General features: G+C 40.9%; 1 protein-coding gene across 1 annotated transcript in view; it reads right to left on the bottom strand.

The window, feature by feature from the left end:
* The window catches only part of ctnna2 (catenin (cadherin-associated protein), alpha 2), a 439,259-nt gene that overhangs the window by 89,064 nt on the left and 328,263 nt on the right, over positions 1–21,932 (bottom strand). The window contains exon 9 of the mRNA XM_015943640.3: positions 14,298–14,450. Within this exon, the coding sequence (XP_015799126.1) occupies positions 14,298–14,450 (153 nt within the window). The remainder of the gene's footprint in view (positions 1–14,297; positions 14,451–21,932) is intronic.

The following is a 21,932-nucleotide window of genomic DNA, read 5'->3' as shown; positions in this document are numbered from 1 at the left end:
AATTAAAGTTCTGCTCTACCTTTCTGAGTACCCGTTGGGTTTGGTGGTCCTTTCAGCTGGCCCAGTGAAGTGGAAATGCACACATTTAATTTATGTGCGTGTGTGTGTGTGTGTCTATATATATATATATATATATATAATTTTTATTTATTTATTAATTTTTTCAAGAATCCAAAACAGGATCATCTTTCCAGTTCTATACCTATCAGACATCCTGGTTGATGTCTCATCCATATTTGACCTCTAAGCTCTTACCAAATGTCCTAAAGTACTTTGATTTGTTTCACCACTGAGCTACATGAACTATTGTAAAAACGGCACTCCACTAATTTGACTTAAAGATACAGTTAGGAGAGTAAAATGCACCCACAACACATTGTTCTCACTGGTTTCTGCCTTTCACAGAAACAGAAAGTTAAAGCTCATCATTAAAGAAACACTGCTCCGTCTCTGGGGAATAAATAACTGAAATAATACTGGAATCAAAAGCAAAAAGTCATTATTGGACACCAAAAATGATATGACTAAGCCCCAGAAGGCACATGACTAAATTAAGGATTTATGCTGGCCCATATATCATATTACTAACAGAGGTCTTCCTTTAAGACCTTCTTAAGTAATGGAACCATGAACCATGGTGCCATGCCAATCTTACTCCCCTGTTGCGTTCTCTTTTGTCACACTTAATCTCATGTAATCCACTTAGTGTCATAAGTGGAAAACATGACAGGAATACCACCAGTCTGTGCAACATGGCACCTTTAAAGAAGCCATGGTAGCTCTTAGCAGGAATCCTGACATTGTTGTCTCACAGAAAAAGCTTATCTTCATGGAAATTGGCTTGAGTGAGGTTTGGTGAAATGTGCTACACAGACATCCCCATCATGCATTTTGAGACAAATAACAGACCCATGACTTGATTCCCCGTAGTGTGTTAGGATGGATGGTGGTGGAGGTGAGTCTTTTTGTGAATACATGCCTTATATCAATAGAATTTCCATTTGTTTCCCTCTTTTCCAATTTTAGAGACAGTGAAGAGGTAACACAAAGGCTATAAATGTCAGCCCTACAATAAAAAGATGGGTTGATTTCATTCTAGGATGTGACGATAATTCTTCAAAGGGCTTGTGACAAATGCTCTCTCAGTAGTGGGGATCACGTGCCTCATTTCTCCTTTTATTTGAAATCTTCTAATTCATATTCAGCTGTGTGTAACATTGGACAACAGTTTCTGAAGTTGAAACAAAATCTGTGTCAGCAGATCAATATTCTCCTGCACCTTGTTGCACCATTTTCACATGAAATATTTTATGTCCTTTTTTGAAAGCGAAAATAGCAAATGAAATATTCATTGGAATTATTCTGTCAAGGTGAATAGATGGGAAATCTTCTTTAATAAATGTTAATGTTGAATTAAAGTGTTTGAGTCTCCGTTTTAGGTTCATTTATGGAGATTTGTTTGTCGCATTTACTATACAAAACTATTTTTCCACTGAATATGCAGACTAGGTGGAATTAAAATAACTGTCTATGTTCTTGAATGAAGCTGCATATTTTGCACACTTCCTTGAAATAATGTTCAGTATTACTGAGGTGGCTTTCTTATCTTTTGTTTGTTAGAAATCCTTGAACACAGTCATACTTATATATGAAGAAGTCCTTCTATTCTTTTATGTGCGCAGCAGAAGCTCAGAAGGTAGGGCGGGTCGACTAGCAATCGGAAGGTTGTAGGGTTGATCACAGCTCCCAGCAGAAAATGCTGCTGTTGTGTCCTTGGGCAAGACACTCAACCCGCCTAGCCTGCTGGTGGTGGTCAGAGGGACCAATGGCGCCAGAGTTTGGCAGCCTTGCTTCCGTCAGTGAGCTCCCCAGGGCAGCTGTGGCTACATTGTAGCTCATCACCACCAGCATGTGGGTGTGTGTGTGTGTGTGTGTGTGTGTGTGTGTGTGTGTGTGTGTGTGTGTGTGTGTGTGAGTGTGAATGGGTGGATGGCTGTATTGTGAAGCGCCTTGGGGGTCTGTAGAACTCTACAAAGGTGCTATGAAAATCCAGGTCATTTACCATATTCATGTGCTGAAACAGCTTTTTTCCTGCAAAGGTCACAGGGAAATGGAGCCTATCTGCAGCAGCCACCATGCAAGAGGAAGGTGGCACCTTGGACAGGTTGGCAGCCCATCACAGGAACATGTATAGAACAAAATGGCATGCACACAGTGACTCTATTGTCACCAATTAACCTGGAATGAAATGGGCCATTCCCATCTGTACAGGGTCGGCCCGGGCCGGGTAGCCCCAGTCGGCCCCAGCCTGGCCCGGTTGATTCCACACATCCTTGTCTTAAGCCCATGTGGGCTGATTCTACCCACCAATCAGAGGCTTGCTCTAATGGAAGGTGTGAATTTGCTGTCAGCAGTGGGTGTGTTGGCCCTGGTCGGCCTGAAGCAGACCCCCTCGAGAAGAGGGCTGAGAATGAGCCTTGGTTGGCCCGGAAAAATACCAGGCCACCCAGATATGTAAACAACCTACGCTACCCGGCCCGGGCCGACCCGGTACAGATGGGAATGGCCCAAAAGTGTTTCTGGTCTGTAGGAGGGAACTGGAGCTACCAGAGGAAGCCCATCACATGCAAGAGAAGAACATGCAAACTCCGCTCAGAAAGGACACAGCTGGGTGTTTAACCTGTGATCATCTTGCTGCAAGGCAACAGGGCTACCAACTGTTCCACTCTGGAGCCCCTGAAGTTCAGTAATCCAATACTTGCTCGTTTTACAGCAGCGTGCGGTGTGCATTTGTTCCTTTCGTTTTCTTTTGTCTCACCACTTTTCTCATCACCTTCAATCAACTGAACCTCCGAGGCTTCACGGTGGTGAAAGCTATCAAGGAAAGTGATATTTCATAAAGCAATCAAATCCAGTGTTTTAATACATTTTTAACAATTAATTAACTTATTTAATTCATCAATAACACTCTCAGTAATAGCAATTGTATGTTAGCAATTACCGGATCTAAGCTATATTTAATGGGGAAAAAAAAAGATTTATATAGCAAGCTAATGTTTAAGTGACTTATGAATGGCAATAGTAATGTAATAACAATATTTTAAGATTTTTAGAAATATAATTTTTGGTTAGAGAACTTTATTTAATATCTTTAGCAAACCATGTGTTGAAAAACATCAATAACGGTCATATTATTATTGCTAGTTATTAGTATTATTGAATGGTTAATTTAAATATTGTGAAGCGCAAACTAATACATTTTTTTAAATAAAAATTCACTCCTTTTTGATTGCTCATAACCCAAATTAAAGGTATGGAGTTCAGAGCCATGAAACTGTAACCCCCAAATTCCACTACCTCCGCTCCGCTCTGGTCCGCCCCCGCCCTCCGCAGCCGCTCGCTTCCGAACTCAATTTTTACTGGTACCCGCTCTACAACGGCTCCGCTCCGGTGCGGAGACCTGAGGTGGGCAAACAGGCATGCGCGGGATTTTCGAGATCTTGCGATACAGTCCGAGCAATAAACGCGGAAGTTAGATCCAAACACCCGTTGTGTGGGAGAAGCATCGAAATGAACTGTTTAATCTGCCCATCATTGTGTTGAGAGATCAGCAGTGTTTGGATCAACAAAGTGTGACTACTTTGATAGTGGAAACTGTATTTATGGCTTACTTTTGTGCATTTAAACTTCAGCCACCATTGATAGTTGTTAAAAGTTGTTAAACCTGTGCATATGAAACAAAAAACGCCTTTTGTTTATCGATGTATTGTGAAAAACGGAAGTTGTGCCCGCTCCTTTTCCTGTTGGACGATTGTGATTTCTGTCCATTTACTGCGGAGGTGTTCCGGCGTCCGGCGAAAATAGGATCGATTCTATTTTTGCCGGACGCCGGAACAGAGGGCGGCGCACGGCGCCGCACTGCCGGAGCACGGCCGCAGTAGTGGAATTGCTCTGATTGACTACAACGGGACCGATTTTGCTCCGGCGTTCGTGTCGGAGCGGAGCGCAGCGGAGCGGAGGTAGTGGAATTTGGGGGTAATACGTTCTCAATTAATGTGAGCTAATTTACATGTGAGTCCCTCCCTCCTTTCTCATGAGGGTCATTAGATCAGGGTTGAACATGTTGTTGTCACGTACAAAACTAGCGTGAAAACTAGCATGAAACTCGGGGGATTACAGGTGAAATCTGAATATCGCACAAAAGTTGATTCATGTCAGTAATTCCACTAATCTAAGATAGTAGATAGACTCGTTTCACGCAAAGCCAGATATTTCAAGCTTTTATTTGTTCTAATTGTGATGATTATGGCTTACTGCTGATGAAAAACCCACATTCAAAATGTCAGACAATTAGAGTTTTGTGGAAAGGTTCAATATTCTAGAGTCAAAGTGTCACTCTCTAATCAGCTGATGAAACCAAAACACCTACAAAGGTTCCTGAGCCTTTAGATGGTCTCTCAGTCTAATGTGAATTAGTAAAATAAATTGACGTTTGCACCATGTTCTAATTTTTAATGTTTCACCGGTAGAAGAGTTGAAACACTTTCCTTCTTTGTGAATTGTTTTCCACATTTAAAATAGCGGAGTTATTTCCTGTATGACCGGTGTCAGAGCTCGGTCCGAACTACCGGCAGTAAATCGGGCTCGTGTCCGGTGAAGAGTTGGACTCCACCAAGGCTGCCCTTTGTCACCGATTATCTTCATAACTTTTATGGACAGGTTTTCTAGGCACAGCCAAGGTGATGAGGGGATCCGTTTTGGTGACCTGAAGATCGAGATTGCAGATGACGTGATCCTGTCGGCTTCATCAGAACGTGATCTCCGGCTTTCGCTGGAGCGGTTGGCAGCCAAGTGTGAAGCAGCTTGGATAAGAATCAGCTCCTCTAAATCATAGGCCATGGTTCTGTGTCAAAAAAGGGTAGAATGCCATCTCCAGGTCAGAGATGAGGTCCTACCCAAAGTGGAGGAGTTTAAGTATCTTGGGGTCTCGTTCACAAAGGTGGAGCGCAAGATCGATTGGCGCTGCGTCTGCAGTGGTGTGGAACTAGTACTGATCTGTCATGGTGAAAAGAGAGCTGAGTTGGCAAAGCTCTTGATTTACCAGTTGATCTATGTTCCTACCCTCACCTATGTTCACGAGCTTAGGGTAGCGAACGAAAAAATGAGATCACGGATACAAGCAGCCAAAATTAGGGGTGGCTGGGCTTTCCCTTAGAGATAGGGTGAGAAGCTGGTCATCTGGGAGGGGCTCAGAATAGATTTGCTGCTCCTACACATGAAGAGGAGCTCAGACATCTGATTAAGATGCCTTCTGGATGCCTCCCCTGGGGAGGTTTTCTGGGCACGTCCAACTGGGAGGAGACCTAAAGGAAGACCCGGGACATGCTGGAGGGATCACGTCTCTCAGAAGGCCAGGGAGCACCTGGGGACGCCTTCCCCTGGAGCAGCGAGCCAAGGTAGCCGGGGAGAGGGGAGTCTGGTTCTCTCTGCTTAGGCTTCTGCCTACGACGAACAGGGATGAATGGATGGAGTTATTTTACCTCTTTTATAAATTATTTGCCTTTTCTGTCCAGAACATGAACAATAACCCCTCATTCACATCAGACACGGAAGCACGCGAGGCTTAAGTCAAACCAAAACCAAACCAAAACAGAACAGAACAGAAGAGGCAGGGCGGTAAATGTAACTAAATAAAGACCTTTTTCAAAATTAAACACGCAATTGATAAATGTGATCATTTTTGTCTATCTGAATGGACTAGAGAGATGAAAATGAACAAAGACAAACACACACACACGCTCTTGTGAAGAAACATAGCATTACCATAATTTTAGTTGCATTTTGTACAGCAAAAGGTGGATTTATAAAATGTGAATATGAACAAATATGTTTAATTCAAAGGCCTTGTACACTACCACAAACACTAGTTTATATACTTGACTATTTAGAAAGGAACTGGTCTACAAAACAGCAGCAGGTTCGGCGCAGTTTCTGATATCAACTAGCAGGGCAAACTGGTTACACACACGTGCGCACGCACACGCACACACACACACACACACGCACACGCACAAGCACGCACACACCAAGGGCACGGGAAGTGGGGTGGGGCTTGTAAAACAGTAGGCGTGAGTAGAAGCGCTCGTCGAAAATTGCCACCTAATATGAACAGAGGAGGTGCGAACAGTGCGCAAATTTCTTAGGCGAACTACTTTGCAGCTGATGTGAACCAGGCGTTAGGTTTTCTAATGAGTTAGGGCCATTAAATACTGCTACGCAGCACTCAGATTATGTCATTTTAGGTGCCTGGTGGTGCCTAATAAGAAAGGCAAGAAAACAGATAGTGAGTGAAATCAGGATACACTCAAAGACCACAAACAACTCTATTAAAGTAAAAGCTCTGAAACTGCACACTACCCTTCCCTCACACCAGCCGATACAAAAGTGCACACAGTTGGAATACCAGCATTTCAACAAACATGTTCTCATTTTGTCTCATGCTCTGATTTTCCAAGAAGAGGTGAGTAATTACATGCTGTGGCCCTCAGACTCTGGAACTCTCTCCCCCAGAGCCTGGGATCAGTGGACTCAGTGGACTCCTTTAAAAAGCAGTGGAAAACTCCCCTATTCAAGCTGGCTTTGGTGTGACCTTCATCACCCTCTCCGTGTTCTGCTCTCCCCTCCTATTCCACCTTCCTCAGGATCCACTGATTTCCCTCTTTCCTACTCTCTCTTTCTTTAACTTTTAAAATCCGAATCGTCTACGTTTTGCTCATTTTAAATATATTTTTAATCATTTTCTCAATTCTTTTTTATGTTTTACATTTTTTGTTTTTGTGAAGCACCTCATGATTTTTATCTTTAGAGGCGCTATAGAAAAGATCTTTTCTTCTTCTTCTTCTACATTCTTAGCCAGCTTTATAAGATTGAATGAAAAACAAATTGAGAAAACACTTTTGAATCACTGTTTTTGTTTGTTTGTGCTATGTGCAAAATGTCTGTTCTATAGGAAACATAACAGAAAACGAAAAGAAAATTGTTGGCCTGGGTGTGCTGTGAGAGAATTAGCTACAAGCGTTGCCTTCAGAAATGTATTTATTTTTGTGTGAGAGGAAAAAATAATTACACAAAGGCTCCCAGGAGGACCGGTATAAGGAATGAAGTATCTTTATTTGTTTCTCTACGGCTAAACCTCCCTAAGACATAGTTTCTGAAAGGTTCATAACTTTAAATGAAAGGGATGATTTTCATTGGCCTAAAGGGTCAAATGCATCTTTCCGAACATCCACACACTTCCCTGGTAAATGTCCAGTAAAACGCTTAATGTGGGGCCTTCAGAACATTGACTACAGCAGTTTGTCTCATATCACTGGGCCCTGAAGGCCAATTCAGTTTCGGTAACACTCTACTTCATATTGATCGCGCATAATTATACGCAATATTTCCCTTGAATCTGCTCACATTCATTCTAAGGTCACTGTTGCACACTCAAGTAAAACATTATAAAGAGTTTAATCATATTCAAAACAATGTAACGTATAGGTTTCTTGGGAAAACAACTTTAAAACCTTAAGGGAAAATAAAACAACCCTGTGGCTTTTGACTTGTGGCACTGGGCATTTCCCTTCTTAGTTTTAACATCATTGACGAGATGTTTTCAATATGAAGCAGATGAACTTGACATCTGATTTTTATGACGCCAAAGTCTTTTAAGAGAATAACTCAAAGGTAGATTCAAGGTCAGAGAATCCTCATCCTGACATTAGAATGGTGATGGAGCGTAACGTCCTTTAGATGTCCAAAAATCACTGGCGCAAATATATTTTCATTGCAGTTGTAATAAAAGGGAACCTTGGGAACTTTAAAAGATTGGATATTCATCCTATTCATGTTGCTGTGGGCAGCACTAATTTAATGATGAGTTTCCAGGGCCAGTGGAAGAGGGAAATATATTGAAATGTGGCAGTTATGCATCTATAATTCAGGATGTTGACAAGATAGCTTGTGGATCACGGGTTAAATAAAAGACATGTAGACATGTGGCTAGGACTGTTGCTTTACATAAAATTTAGGGTGCACTTTAGCATTCCTTTGGGACGGCATGTTCTTACGCTTTTGGGCTCTTCTGTCTTTTCAAAAGGGTGAGGATGAATGAAACATATTCAGTTCACATTACACCTACTAAAGACGTGGGACTCTGAAAAAAACACTTCCTAATGATTATTTCTGATTATAATGGGTCACTGAGTTTTTCATGCAGGCTGAACATGAAAATAGTCTCCTACACCTATATCGTGTTAGAAAATAAACTGTGAAACTCGAGGATTTTAAAAGTCTGAGAGATCTTCGTCACACTGTCACTTAACATTCATGGACTCACTGATCTTGACTCGCGACGGGATAGGTTGTTGTTGTTGTTTTAATATTCAGGAAACAGCAGACACTGGTAGGAGCTAATCATCAGTGATAGCAACACCACCACATGGTAACACTCCTCAAGGTTTGTGTAATTTGTGGGGATAAAACATCCACATTGCAAGTTAGTGGTACTGTCGCGTGGCTGTTATCCAGTCCGAGGCGAGATGTCCAAATATCAGGAAATAAGGGCTCCAGATCCAGTCGTCTGCTGCCACTCTCAGCAGCAGACTTGTCTGTGCTGATCCAAATGTTTCTGGGCTTTGTTGCCCTGAGTACAGCTTGCAGGACATTCATTCCTACCAGATAACGCTGTAAATTCATTGATTAAATGAGAGAACCACACCTTTAACAGATGTAATCTTAGAAAATGCCACCTTTTCAAGGCCTATTTGGCATTTGGTTCTACGGGTCTAGTTTAGGTGGAAAAAACATGCTTTAAGTATTGATTTAAAATTTTTGCTATGTTTTTCTCATCCTACTGGACTATTTACTAAAGATTTCATAGATAGAGCTGAAATCATACCTGTAGCTATTTACATAATTATAATGTTTAAAACGGGTTTGCTAATTTGAACCAACAGAACTGCCAAATGCACCATGCAGCTCTTTTTTGACCAATAACTGTTTAATATTTTCTTCACCTGCCTTCCTTGTAAGCCAACATTTAGATGTTCTCTTACACTCCAGCACACAACTCTGTTTATTCCTGAATGTTCAAACGTGTGTTGATGGTGGATAGATAATACTGGGGTATATGTGAGGTAGAATGTTGCACTAAAATATGCTTTTCAGAGATTCGACAGTAAAGAGAAGCATTTCTCTCTGTTCTTGTTGCTATCATTAGCCTCTGTTAACCTGCTTTTAACATTTCACCTCATATAACACTTCTTTAGAAAAAAAAACATCTCTAATTGCAAAGTTCATCTGTGGAGTTCAGTTTAAAAGGTCAGGAATATAAAAGACACCGTTTTAAGTAGGAGAGAACACATGGACATGTGTTAGTCCACACATAGCACAGGAGAGACTCCAAATGGATGTATAGATCCTCGCGTGACAACAATTATACATGAGTTTAATTTTGGACCAATAGACTTGTTTCCCCCGGCAGTGATAGGTACTTTATTTTAACTTTTATGGATCCATTACATGAATTTAAGCTAATCATAACCTCAGCTTAATAATAATTGGGTTTGTGTTGCTTGTCAGTTTGATGTAATGGACACTGTGTGATTAAGGGAGTTGGCAAGGTGAACTTTGCTCTTCGGAGAGGTGAGGAGAGAACAGTGATGAAGAAAAAAAGATTAATTGTATGTTGCCAAACGGAACAGGAGCAAACCCAGCAGGTATGATAAAAGGCACCTTTTTATACCATTGATCATGTTCCAACTCCAAGTTAATGGCTCCCTGACATCAGAAAGATGACTGCAGTGACATCGATCGGGATGTTAATTACCCTAATATACCAGAAGACCGCGATGGAGGCAGCTATGATGACTGAGTCTGTGGGGGCACAAATATTGAAGATGACATGATGACACAATTTGACAAATTTATAAGCATCCTTGAATATTTTAGAACCTAACTCATAAATATGCATTCGGAAAGTTAATAATTCTTAATGTGAAACTCATTTTTTATTACTTTAGAGTAAGGAAATCACTCCAAAATGCTCAAATGAAGTTTGGACATGTGCAGAAAAAACTGGTTTACATAGCATTATGAAAAAAAAAGGATGAACAATGAAAATTTAGCATAACTTAGCATTTAAAAAAGAATATTAACACATTAGAAATAGCACTAAAGCCAGTGCACTTTTAATAAGGGTTTTGTTTATTTTCCCTTGAGGATAGTTGCATGTTTAGGTAAATTTTAACTGAAGAAATGCACACGAATCTCCTGCATCAACTTAAAAACTGCTTATTTAAAAAAAAAAACATGTCAATGGCCTATGCTCTTAGCAATAGGAATCCAGACAGACAGTAGTCAAAGCTAAATTATTTTGCTCCGCATGCTGGTCTAATCGCACTCCATTGGAGCTTCAGCAGCTCTGAACAGTCTTGTGTCTTGCCAATCACAGCGCCCTATTGGTTTGGTGGGCGGAATGATGCGACTGAGCAAAAACACAAAGATGGCAACTACTCGTTTCAAAAGACATGGCATCAACTTTGAACCATCAATGCATCATGGCCAGACTAAATATTCACACATGTAGAATGGCTTGCCAGGCTACTATGCTACTGCTAGCTATTAGCTATTAGTTCTCAGCACTAGATGTAAAACTAGAGGAGACGGGGCTTTTGCAGGTGCAGCACCTCATCTGTGGAACTCTTTACCACAACATATTAAGGAGTCTCCATCAACTGACCTGTTTAAATCTAGGTTGAAGGCATATATTTATTCCTTTGTTTTTAGTGATTTTAATTTAGTATTGTAATTCTGAATGTTAAATTGCTACAGTTAGATAACATTCCTGTCACGTAATATTTTTCTGTTTTGACTCACAACTTTCCATGTCTGCTGTGCCTCTGTTCCCATCATTAATCAAGTGTTTTACTGGCATGCGTGTGTTTGCAAATAATACAGCCAAAAAATAAATAAATAAATAAAACTTCCCAAAAACCTGAGCCGCATGTTGTCAAAAGAAGATTCCCCAATGACCTCGTAGTGAGCTGTGGGTTGGGCTTTAATAATCGAAAACTTTCTGAGCCAAAAGAAATGAGCTTGCAGGTCGAATATGATCTGGGAACTGCCTGCTCAGGATCACTGATTTAGAATAACTCCACAACATAACCCCAAAGGGTCTTGTTCAGTCTAGCATTACAACCATGGTCCAATATGAAAAAGGTAAAATAAAATATTGTCCACCTTTACTTTACGGATGACACTTGTTTTTTCATTTGAACTTGAAAAAAAATTACAGATTTTGCTTTCATGAGAACCAAAAACATCTCACTTTAGGTAGATCTGGTTTGAAACAAGCTCTGTTTATAAGTTTACAATACCGCCATTTCATGGTGAATATCCCAATAGCTGCTAATTAAATATTAATCAAATGTAACAAGTGAGTCAGAAAAGTAAAAACCTACATATTTTAAAGGGGAACCAAGTAGATTTGGCTTGCTTTTAGCACCCCCTGGTGTCCATTTGTAGAACTGGACCAAAAACGTATCTCCTCGCTGCGTGTTTATATTTTAACACCTTAATCCAATAGGTGAAATGTCTCCCCAGCCTTCATTAGTGTCTACAGTAGTGATTAATCAATAAATGAACAGCTGAGCTATTTTAATTATCCAAAACACGCAGGAAACATGCTGGAAGCAGACTGCAGCACCACATATGTCAGGTCCATTTTTTCTCCCAACAGAGCAGCCCACCAGTCTGAAGTGTCAAGTGGAATATCCTGGCCACAGGGGGCGATAGGGGCTGGGTGGCCTTCCATTAATCCTGTAAAACGTCTTTTTAGCACATACTGGCTCAAGAAAATGATTTAAAAATATGAAAAATTAGCAAGTATCCCTTTAATATGAACCTAGTCAGAGACATCATATCAAATTACCTTCTACCTCAAATAGTCCAGAAGAAAAAAATGATGGCACAATTTAATAATGGCTGATGTGTGACGCTGATCCCTCTCTTCCTCTATTAGGCCTATTTTATGTTGTTTGTCCAAATAAATAAGAGCTAATTTACCTTTTTGTCATCCAGCTTAAGCAAATAGGACCTTTTGGTTTTCCGTTAATCGGGTTAAAAGATGAAGCTTGGATGTTTTGATGTGGACAATTACTGGGAAGAAAACAATGGAACATTTAGCCTTAAAATAATAGAACACATAAAAGTCCTTTGGCTAAATAAAGGACTGATTCAGAGAGTAGCATCAGTCTCATCAGTAAACAGCCTGGGGAGACCAAAAGGGCGCACAAATCACTCACTCTCCCAGCTGATGTCAAAAGGACCGAGTGCTGCTTTAAGTGACAGTATGTCAGCAAGGGTCAACACAAAGAATGTCAAAGGCTTATTTTAATTAATGCTGAAAAATGCAGGCTTCTCAAAACATGGACATATTTATCCTAATACCAAGCTCGGTGATGGACGCTGAACCGCTCATGGAAATGAGAACATTAGAAAGCCTAAACATTCCCAGAGTAGGACAAAAACACAATTCAGTTTAAAAGAAAAACCTGCAAACGTTAAGATTTTAGGATGAGAGTGTCTTGTTGTGGTGGTACACTTTAGTTCAGGTGAGTGCTCCATCTGTGTTTTTCTATCGGTGGGTCTATTCAGATACCCAATCTTGTCAGACCATTCAGTGTTTGCAGCTCTGGGAGTCACAGGAATTCAGTTTAAGACTGATACAGGAGCTCATTTGATATGCTTACTGCACATTCATTCATGGATAAGATGTTCCTGGTTGGGTCAGACCATTGACTTACATAATAATAAATATGTAGAATCTCCGCCTGCTTCCATTGTTAAAACGTAAAGCTAAAACCTCCCACTTCCAAGCAATGCCACGCTGGTGTTTTGGAATCAGAGTTGGTGCCATATGCAATTTTCGTGTTTTTATATACATCAAATAACTACTAAATGTATTATTTGTTTAAAGGGGACAACATCTACATAAATTAATAGTGGAAAACACCAGAAAATATCTGACGTGTTTTATTTTTAAGTCGGGATGATGCATCATATGTCTAGAGTTCAGGGAATGGGATTTGATGCCAACCACTAAGCTCCTTTCAGCTGCAACCTCTGTTTTATATTCTTGAGTCTAGTTCTCATAATTGTCAATGGGTTAGACTTGCAAACATTAGATAAGGAACAATTTACTATAAGACAGTGAGGAGGACTTAGATATTTTGAAACAGTTTTGTTCACATCATATTTGTGACTTTATTTCATTTGGACCAGCCTAAATACATTTAGGCAATACCAGCATTAGGTTGTTTAAACTGTGGAGCTGACTTAATGCTTGGAATATGGGTGCAACATAACCTGTCCTCACAAATATCTTGAAAGGTACATGCTAGCCACTGAGTTTAAGAGCTGACTGCACATCCATCCATCCATCCATCCATCCATCCATCCATCCATCCATCCATCCATCCATCCATCCATCCATCATCTGCATCATTTAATCTCAGTTAGGTTCACAGGGAAGTTGATGCCTGTCTCCAGCAGTCATTGAGCCGGGGGGCACCCAGGATAAGTCGCCAGTCCATCACATCATCACATTTAACAAACAACCAATCACACACTCACACTAAGGGGCAATTCAGAGACTCCAACTAACCTAACATGTATCCCTTTGGTCTGAGGGAGGAAGCCAGGATACCTGGAGAAAACCCACGCATGTATGGGAAAAAAAACATGAAGCGCCACACAGAAAGGTTGCACAGGTGGGATTCAAACAAACAAACAACCTTCTGGCTTGAAATCAATAGCACTACCAACAGGACTACCAAGCAGCCCCTGACTATTGTTTCCAAAATCTAATGTGTTCCTGATATGTAGAGTTCTAAGAGTTGTGTACAGTATGCATGGAATGGTGTTATAGTGATGTTTTAGGATCACATTTAAAAACTAATTATATGTATGTTTCTACATTTGGCAGATGCTTTGATCTCAACTGTTGTTTTGTCATTTTTCATAATGCAGGGTCATTTTCTTTATTTGTGAGCAAAATGAAATGCTTGAAACTAGCCTTGAGATGGTTACTTTGTCACAGTTGTGAAACAACTGCACGTTTATTTCACTTCCAAATAAAAAGTCACAATTTGATGACCACCTACACAAATATAGCACCTAACATTAAATTGTTGACCCAGTAAGTTGAAATGGTATATATGTGTGTAACCTGGAGTGCAATTCCATTCACTGACCTCCACCAACTTGTTGGCATGTTCACGAAACACCTGGGCATACTCCTTGACCTCCTTCTCATTCCCACTCTTTGCTGCTTCAATGAGAACCAAGAGGGGGACGTTGGTCTCCAGGAAAGAGTCGGAGATGTGGTCCATCACTGCCTTCCTCAACTACAACACAAAGGGAGAGACACAGAAAATAGTTACACTATTATTGCTCCAAGATGACTTTACGGTATTTAACAAAGCAATCAGTACATATTACTTAGCTCTATAATGAATAAGATATTGCAATGTGATGGGCTGAATAGGCAGAGCTGAGATGTAAAATGTCTGTAAAGTGTTTTTATTTTTTTATTTTTTCATTGGGGAAGACACTCAATGGATCGTTTTGTAGTGTGCTGTCCAGGGACTGGTTGTTTTATTAGAAGATAAATGGTTCTTCATGTCATTTTCAGTTTGTCTCTCAGTCAGAGATGTCAGTTACCATGCAGAACCTACTTTGTCCCATCAAAAGATAACAGCTCTCAGATAGAATGATTTCTACCAATTTAAAGGTCCTATACCATGAAAAATCTACGTTTGGAGCGTTTAACCATGTTGTATTGTTATTTCTTCATGAAAAATCCCCACAAAGCTTTTGGCTTCATGTGTGTTTTCCCGTCTCAGCTGCAAATCCTGCCCAGCTATTGCAGAATCCTGGATGGGGTTATTGCTACGTAATGAGGCTCCGCTCTGCCCATCTAAGGAGTCTTGAAGCTGAATCCCTCTTCCTTTGCACTGTAAACAGCAGCACCCAGTCTCAGTGTAGCAAACAGGAAGTTTACTCTCCACAGCTGTGAAGAAGTGGTTTCTTTCCCATCTAGTCTGCACATTTTTTAACCCTCCCACTGTCCTAACGGGTGTGACCTCGCAAGGAAAGTTGACCATTGAGCAGGGTTGATGGTTTATCCCTAGAGTCCATGTGGCAGGGGTGAGGAGTGAGCACCACCTCACCCCTGCCACATGGACTCAAGGGATAAACCATCAATCCTGCTCAATGGTCAATTTTCCTCACGGGGTCACCCATAAAGACAGTGGGAGGGTTATGCAATGCCTAACCCCCCAAAAAAAGATTTTTGTCTGTGAGAGATCCTTGTGCAAGCTTCCCGAAGAATCTGCAGAAATGGTTGGATTTAATCTTTTGTTCTCCAAAACCAAGCCAGAATGTGACCATGAAATCACACACTGCTTGTTAAACCACCACCAGTACCAGAGTTGTTTCAGATGGAATACTTCTTCAAACCGGCACCATTCCAACATTAAAACCACTCTGCAATCACTGAGTGGGACTTGTTGAAGTTAATCTGCAGCAAGCATGAGTCTGGGGTCAGCAGAGCTCCATGTCTGCTCCTGTGTGTCACAAACGGTGTTGTACCATATTCTGCAACCATCAGCTTATGTCGCTCCAGGGGGGAACCTTTTCCCAAGAACAAGGATGGTGCCTTTAACAAGCAATCAGAGTATCCCATCAACACAATATACTGGTAACAAATTAAATAAAATAATTGTTACAAATGCAAGCTGTAGTCAAAGCAATGTCTTTGTAAACATCTTAATTCATTTCCACGTGGTTGCATTAGCACCACCAGCTGTATAACTGTATTAACCATTCGCACTGCGTCTTTTCATTTTAGACTATATTAAAGCAGAGTGAGATACTTTAGGTACTACAGTGATCTGTAGCTGCCTATATTCAGAACCAACATGAACACAACACCAACACAACATGCTCAATCTATGCATCCTGTTTTAGATCTACCCATGTGTCAATAGTTTTATTACTGTCCCAATAATGTATTAGTAAAAATTATGAATGCTGTTTAGATTAGAATAATTAAAGTAACACAATATTATTCCAAAAGCGTTGAATTTACTTGTATTTGACAGAAATAATGTGAACCCTCTAAAGCAGGGATTCCCAAAGTGTGGTGTGGTGTGGTGATGGTGCCAGGAAGATCTGAAGTTCAGAGTGCGTCTGTCAGAGGTCAGACGCGTTCCAGCGGAACCACGACTCACGGGTGCACATGTGAGCACATCTGGGCTGGGCAGAAGTAATTTTACAACACTGGTTTAAATAGCGCCAATAACGAGACGCCGTGACTTAAACGCTGCAAGTTGTGAAGCGCGTTCCATCCACGAGCCGCATCACCAAGCGGAAAGTGAATGTGTAAAGCATAAACCAAGCTTCATGGAGCTGTGCCGTGCGCGCACACACACTCTGATTCAATAAGCGTGCATGGTGCGCAAACTCCGGCATGCCGTCAGACTGAAGGCAGAAATGAGCGCTGCCTCCTTTGTGATAAAAACTTTTAAGAGGTTTTATAACATTTTTCATTCAAGGTCAAATTAAGATATTAGCTTCTATTTTGGGATGACGCATTAATGTCGGGTCCGCTCCAGCCAGTGACTCCTCATGAACCTGACCACAACTCCTGTTACTGCAGCATTTGTTATTACAGTCAGCGTGGCAGCGGATCGCAGATTCAGCCACACCATAAAACAGCAATAAGTCGGTCTGAGGCAAAAGTGAACCTCATGGCTTTTCCCTTTTCCCCTATAGACATTTGATTATGCACAAGTAGGTGACCAGCTCAGGTTTACGCGGAGCAGAAGGAAGGAGAGCGCTCTGGCCGCACAGGTTGAACGTTCCTACTTTAAGAAAACCGTTAAATTGCAGTGTTTATGTGCTACCTGGGCACTCTAAATATTTATTTAAAATTAAATCAAAGGAACTTGTAATGGTATCGAATGTTTATTAATTACTATTTAAAAAATGAAAGTGATGGGGAAAAAGGTCGATCATATTTTTTTAACCCTGTCTGTTTAGCTTGATGTCTGATATATATATATATATATATATATATAGCCATGCCCTGATGTGGGGGCTGGGGGGTGCGTCGACATGGTCGGGGCATAGAAGGGGGTGCGCGGCTAAATAAGTTTGGGAACCACTGCTCTAAAGAATAGGGTCAGGGTTTTGGCACACTAAATGTGTGGCTTGGTTTCTTTAGGGCGCTAATGAACACTGACATGCTTTTGATCAGAGAAGTCAGAAGCTAAGGGTCTGATGGCGGTTTTATTCCACATGCAGAATAAAGGATATAATCTCTACCAGTGACTCATTAGTCTCAGTTTTTTCTCACCTCTAGTGCAATATTCAATACAAGGCTGGATGGTCTAAATGTCCAACACTGTGACCGGTTTGAATCATTTGATGTTAATGGTGTTGCCAAGGTACACACTTTAATCAATCGCAAATGCTTAAGATGCATGACAAAAGTGAACCGAGCCTTGGGATATTTATGGATACCCAACAGTGAAACATTCTTATGACGGGTTTGAGTGGAGGGATGATGCAGACAAGTGATTTCCCCAGTTGTAGTCTCTCCTGCACCATCAGCATTCTAATGCCCACACACCACTCCCACAGAAATCCATCTTCGATATTTCAGATCTCACCTCCCTCCATGCTCCACTCCCACTGCCTCTCCTCTAACACTCCCTCTGTATTTCACTAACACTTAAAGGAAATAGAAGTGGAATTCCAATACACAGCCCAGGCTCTGCTCATTACAAGTTAGTGGAGAAGCTATTTGTCTCCATAGTCAAGCGGTGCCACCACGGCTCAAGCTCTCAGAGCTATGTGTTTTTGCTTTACATACCAATATTTTTTGTGATACAGTCACACGTTTTGTGTTTCAGCGCTGGCATCATGATATGAATTAAATTCATAGTCATGCATTTTTAATTTTTGGCTTAACGCTGTAGCATGTAGGCAGAAAAGACATTTTACAAATGCAAAGTAGGACTTGGCCAGTACCAGGGTTATGATGAAGACATAGTTTAAGCTAAATTTAAAAAAGGGGGTAGGAGACATAATTAGGCATTTGGATGCACCAAATATACATTTACAGGGGAAGGAGTTTCACAATTTATAAAAAGGGATAACTGAAATTACAGATGTAGTACTCGATTTTGAATAACCTGATTATTTCGTCACTGACTCATCATTTAGGAATATTTTGTGATGTCTGTTTATAATGTCTTTGTTTTGCCTTCAGTCCAGTGTTGCCTCTTTAAAAACACAGACAACCTGTGCATTCACAAAAACAGCTAAAACCCCACAGAGCACCAATTTGAATTGAATGCATGTGAGAATCTGTTCGTTCTCAGGGCCTAGCGCCTAGCAACAGCACGTAACCCCCACAGTATCTCTCTGGCTGCAGCAGATTCTTGTAGTCTGGCTTCAAAGTCTTTTGACCTGCCAATCTGTTTCCAGGGAGTTAAATACTGCTGATCTTTTCAAAACCAACAAGGTGTTAGTGAGACACACTCACAATGTCCGCTGGCATTGGTGTCATGATGCACTGACAGTAGCAGTATTTGACACCTGAAGCAAAGATTGCATCCTTAGGGTGATGAAAGAAGACGTTGCAACATTCCTTCTTTTCTTCTTGGTTTAGATTTGCAAAACTGTTATAGCTAGGCACAATTTTAATTATAAGTGGCAGAACTAATATTAAAAATTAAGGATTCTGTTGCAGCATGTCAGTTAGCAAAATAATGGGAAAAAAAATCTGTAGTTTCATAGCTGATGCAGCAAAAGTTGTAGAATGACTGGCTATTTGAGTATTTGACATATCAGCTATATCCCCGATCAATAGCAATAAATACGAGCATTTAAATTTCACTGGTGAGCAACAAGCTTATCAACACAAAGCAAAATATATAAATATTGTCTTTTTTTGTAATTTTTTTAGATTTTGAAAATAGAACACAATCAAAATCAAACATACTCATATGAAAAAAAAAAAGATCTGAATGTTACGTTTTGTTACTTAAATAGTTTACCTTAATTACCTAGGCAAGATTGTTCTTTTCAACATTCACCATAATTAGCTTAAAGTAACACGAAATCATTTTTTAAAACTTTAACTAGAGTTTTAACATTGATCTCAGTGATTGTTGAGGTAGAAATTTAACCTGTTTCATATTGAATACCGCTCTGCAGCCCTCTACTGACCATGTACAGTATTTAACAGTTTTGTGAAGCAGGAAGGTGCTCTATTGGGGAGCTATTTACCTGCTTTAAAGAAGCTAACTGCCATTACTGCTAGCAGTTAGCTTTTTCAGTTTGTCGATTGTCAATTAAAAGTACAAGAATTATTTTTGGTTGGCATCATGGCAGAGCCTTTACAGGTGAAGCAAAGAGCTTAAACCAGAGTGAATATCGGCACAGCCTACACTAGTTTGAGGAAACTAAAAGAGGCTACAAAGTCACGGATTGATGGTGACCTGGCTTTGTTGCACTGGACTTGTAAGTAATATTTTTGGTACAACAGTGTGGACCATTTAACTTTGTGGCTTATTTTTACATTGGTTGGCTCATGTCAGTGTTAGCTCGTTGTTAACACTAGCAACAGTCGGGTGCAGCAGGGTCATTCACTAAAATTGTAATTCCACTTTCAACCAGTAGGGATGGAGAAGCATGAGATTGCTCAGTGTTACTTTTAGTCTATAAAAAAAGTGACTGTCTTCCAAGGATTCTAAAAATTATAAATTGGTGTCACATGTTGTGCATTTCTAGGATATGGCAACTTGACTTGTTTACAGCAGAGGCCTACCAACAGGAAAAATATCACCACAGTAGATTTCTGACTGTTTACAGTCACACTTCAGGTTCTGTTGTTTCATTTGAGATTTAAAATACTTTGTGGTGGGTCCTTTAGGGTCAGCGCGGCAAAGTCTGTTATTAAAATGTCAAGTGCAATCACAATATTAGAGGCTGGAGTCATGGTGGTGAGGAAACAGCTTGTTCAAATCAAAATTAAGTAATAGCTCTCATATAAGATATTTATCAAGGGCATGGGACAATAAGTGAGAGGAACGAGGAAGAATAAAAGGAGGGAGGAAGGCCCGAGTGATCATCAGTAGGACAAACGCATCAGATACCTTGTGTCAGAGCATCCATTTAAAGAGAACATAAAACAGCAGCAAGGGAAATCCTGTCTGGAAGATGAAAGCAGTGCATCAACCCGGCTATATAAATCCAACATGTTCCTAAAGAGTTACAGCTGACAAGATCTGTGGCAGCTGTTTCTCCTTAACAGAAAAGCCTCCACAATTAAAAACAGCTGTACTAATCAACAAACTAATGGCAAGAATTGAATTGATTTCAACATCCCAAAGCAGAAAGAGGGGGTGTGAAAGAGAGACAAAAGAAACATACGAGACTGAATATGTGAGGCAGTTGTGCTATAGGGAATCCAGATATCAGCCATCAGTCAGAATATGGCCCAAAGAGATCGCTTGACAGGCACATCCATTACAGACAAGATGACAGGGGGTACAACACATGGCTCATTTCAAGCTGCGTTGTTAGACTGGAGATGAGATGAATACTAATTATAAATAGTAAGATATTTAAATATGATTATGCTACAGTCCAGATGTACTCTAACTTTTATGATATATATTTTCTTTCAGTTTCATTCCCATCACCTTCCATTACTAAACTACCAGGTTTAGCAGTCAGCTGTTACCTGGTGTGGTTTTGTCCTAACATTTGGAATACTGATCGAAAAAGTCTGCAAGCTGTTTTTTCTCTCCTGCATCGTCTTTAGAATTAGATGAAAATGTTTTCCCTGTACCGTGCATTTTTTAGGACACAACTCTCAGGGTTTCCCCCAGAGAACTTGCTAAGCCCAGCGGACTGTGAGAGAGGGAGGTGGGGGTGTGTGGATCGCTCCGCTACTGTGTCTAGTCAGTGAGAGGAGGGGCAGGCGGATTGTTTCGCTACTGGGCGTCGTCCGTGATAGTGGAGGAGTGGCGCACGTTTTGTTTCGCTACTATACGTCACCCGTTACTGCGGGGAAGGGGCGCACGGTTCATTTTGCTATTGTGTATCGTCTGTGACTGCGGCTGGGGTGGGGGGAGTGCTTTGTCTGGCGGTTTATCAAATTGTTTTTTCATTACAAATGTGAGCTTGCCCCTGATCATGTAAATCAGAGAGTACAAGGGTCCCTCACTACAATGCAGCTCACCTTTCACGCCCTAGCAGTTCTGCAGGTATTTGTGTGCAAATTGCATGTTTTTTTTATTTATTTTGTTCTGCGGCCAAAGTTAGAAAGGTTTGAACTTTGAGTGTTTAACCCTCCCACTGACCTCATAGGTCCACCAGGAAAGTTGACCATTGAGCATGACATTCACCTATTCACACCCTAGTGGCAGGGGTGAGGAGTGAGCACCACCTCACCCCTGCCACGTCGAACTCAAAGGATAAACCATGAGCCCTGCTCAATGGTCAACTTTCCTGGCGGGGTCACCCATGAGGACAGTGGGAGGGTTAAACAAGAGAGAAAAGTGTGAAAAGGGACAGTGGTAGCTCAGGAGGTAGAGCTGGTTGTCCAATAATCAGAAGGTTGCAGGTTCAATCCAACCAGAGAATGCTGTTGTGTCCTTGGGTAACACACACAACCAGCCGTGGCTGCTGGTGGTGAACGGAGGGACCGGTGTTCATCATAACCAGAGTGTGGAGGTATGCGTGCCTTGGAGGGTCGTAAACCCCTAAAGCCTGGTTTATGCTTCTCCGTCAGCTCCGCAAGGGACAGG

The sequence above is a fragment of the Nothobranchius furzeri genome, chromosome 6 (genome assembly GCF_043380555.1).
Source record: "Nothobranchius furzeri strain GRZ-AD chromosome 6, NfurGRZ-RIMD1, whole genome shotgun sequence".
Lineage (NCBI taxonomy): Eukaryota > Metazoa > Chordata > Actinopteri > Cyprinodontiformes > Nothobranchiidae > Nothobranchius > Nothobranchius furzeri.
Note: the sequence above shows the minus strand (reverse complement) of the source record. Positions and strands in the feature narration are given on the sequence as shown.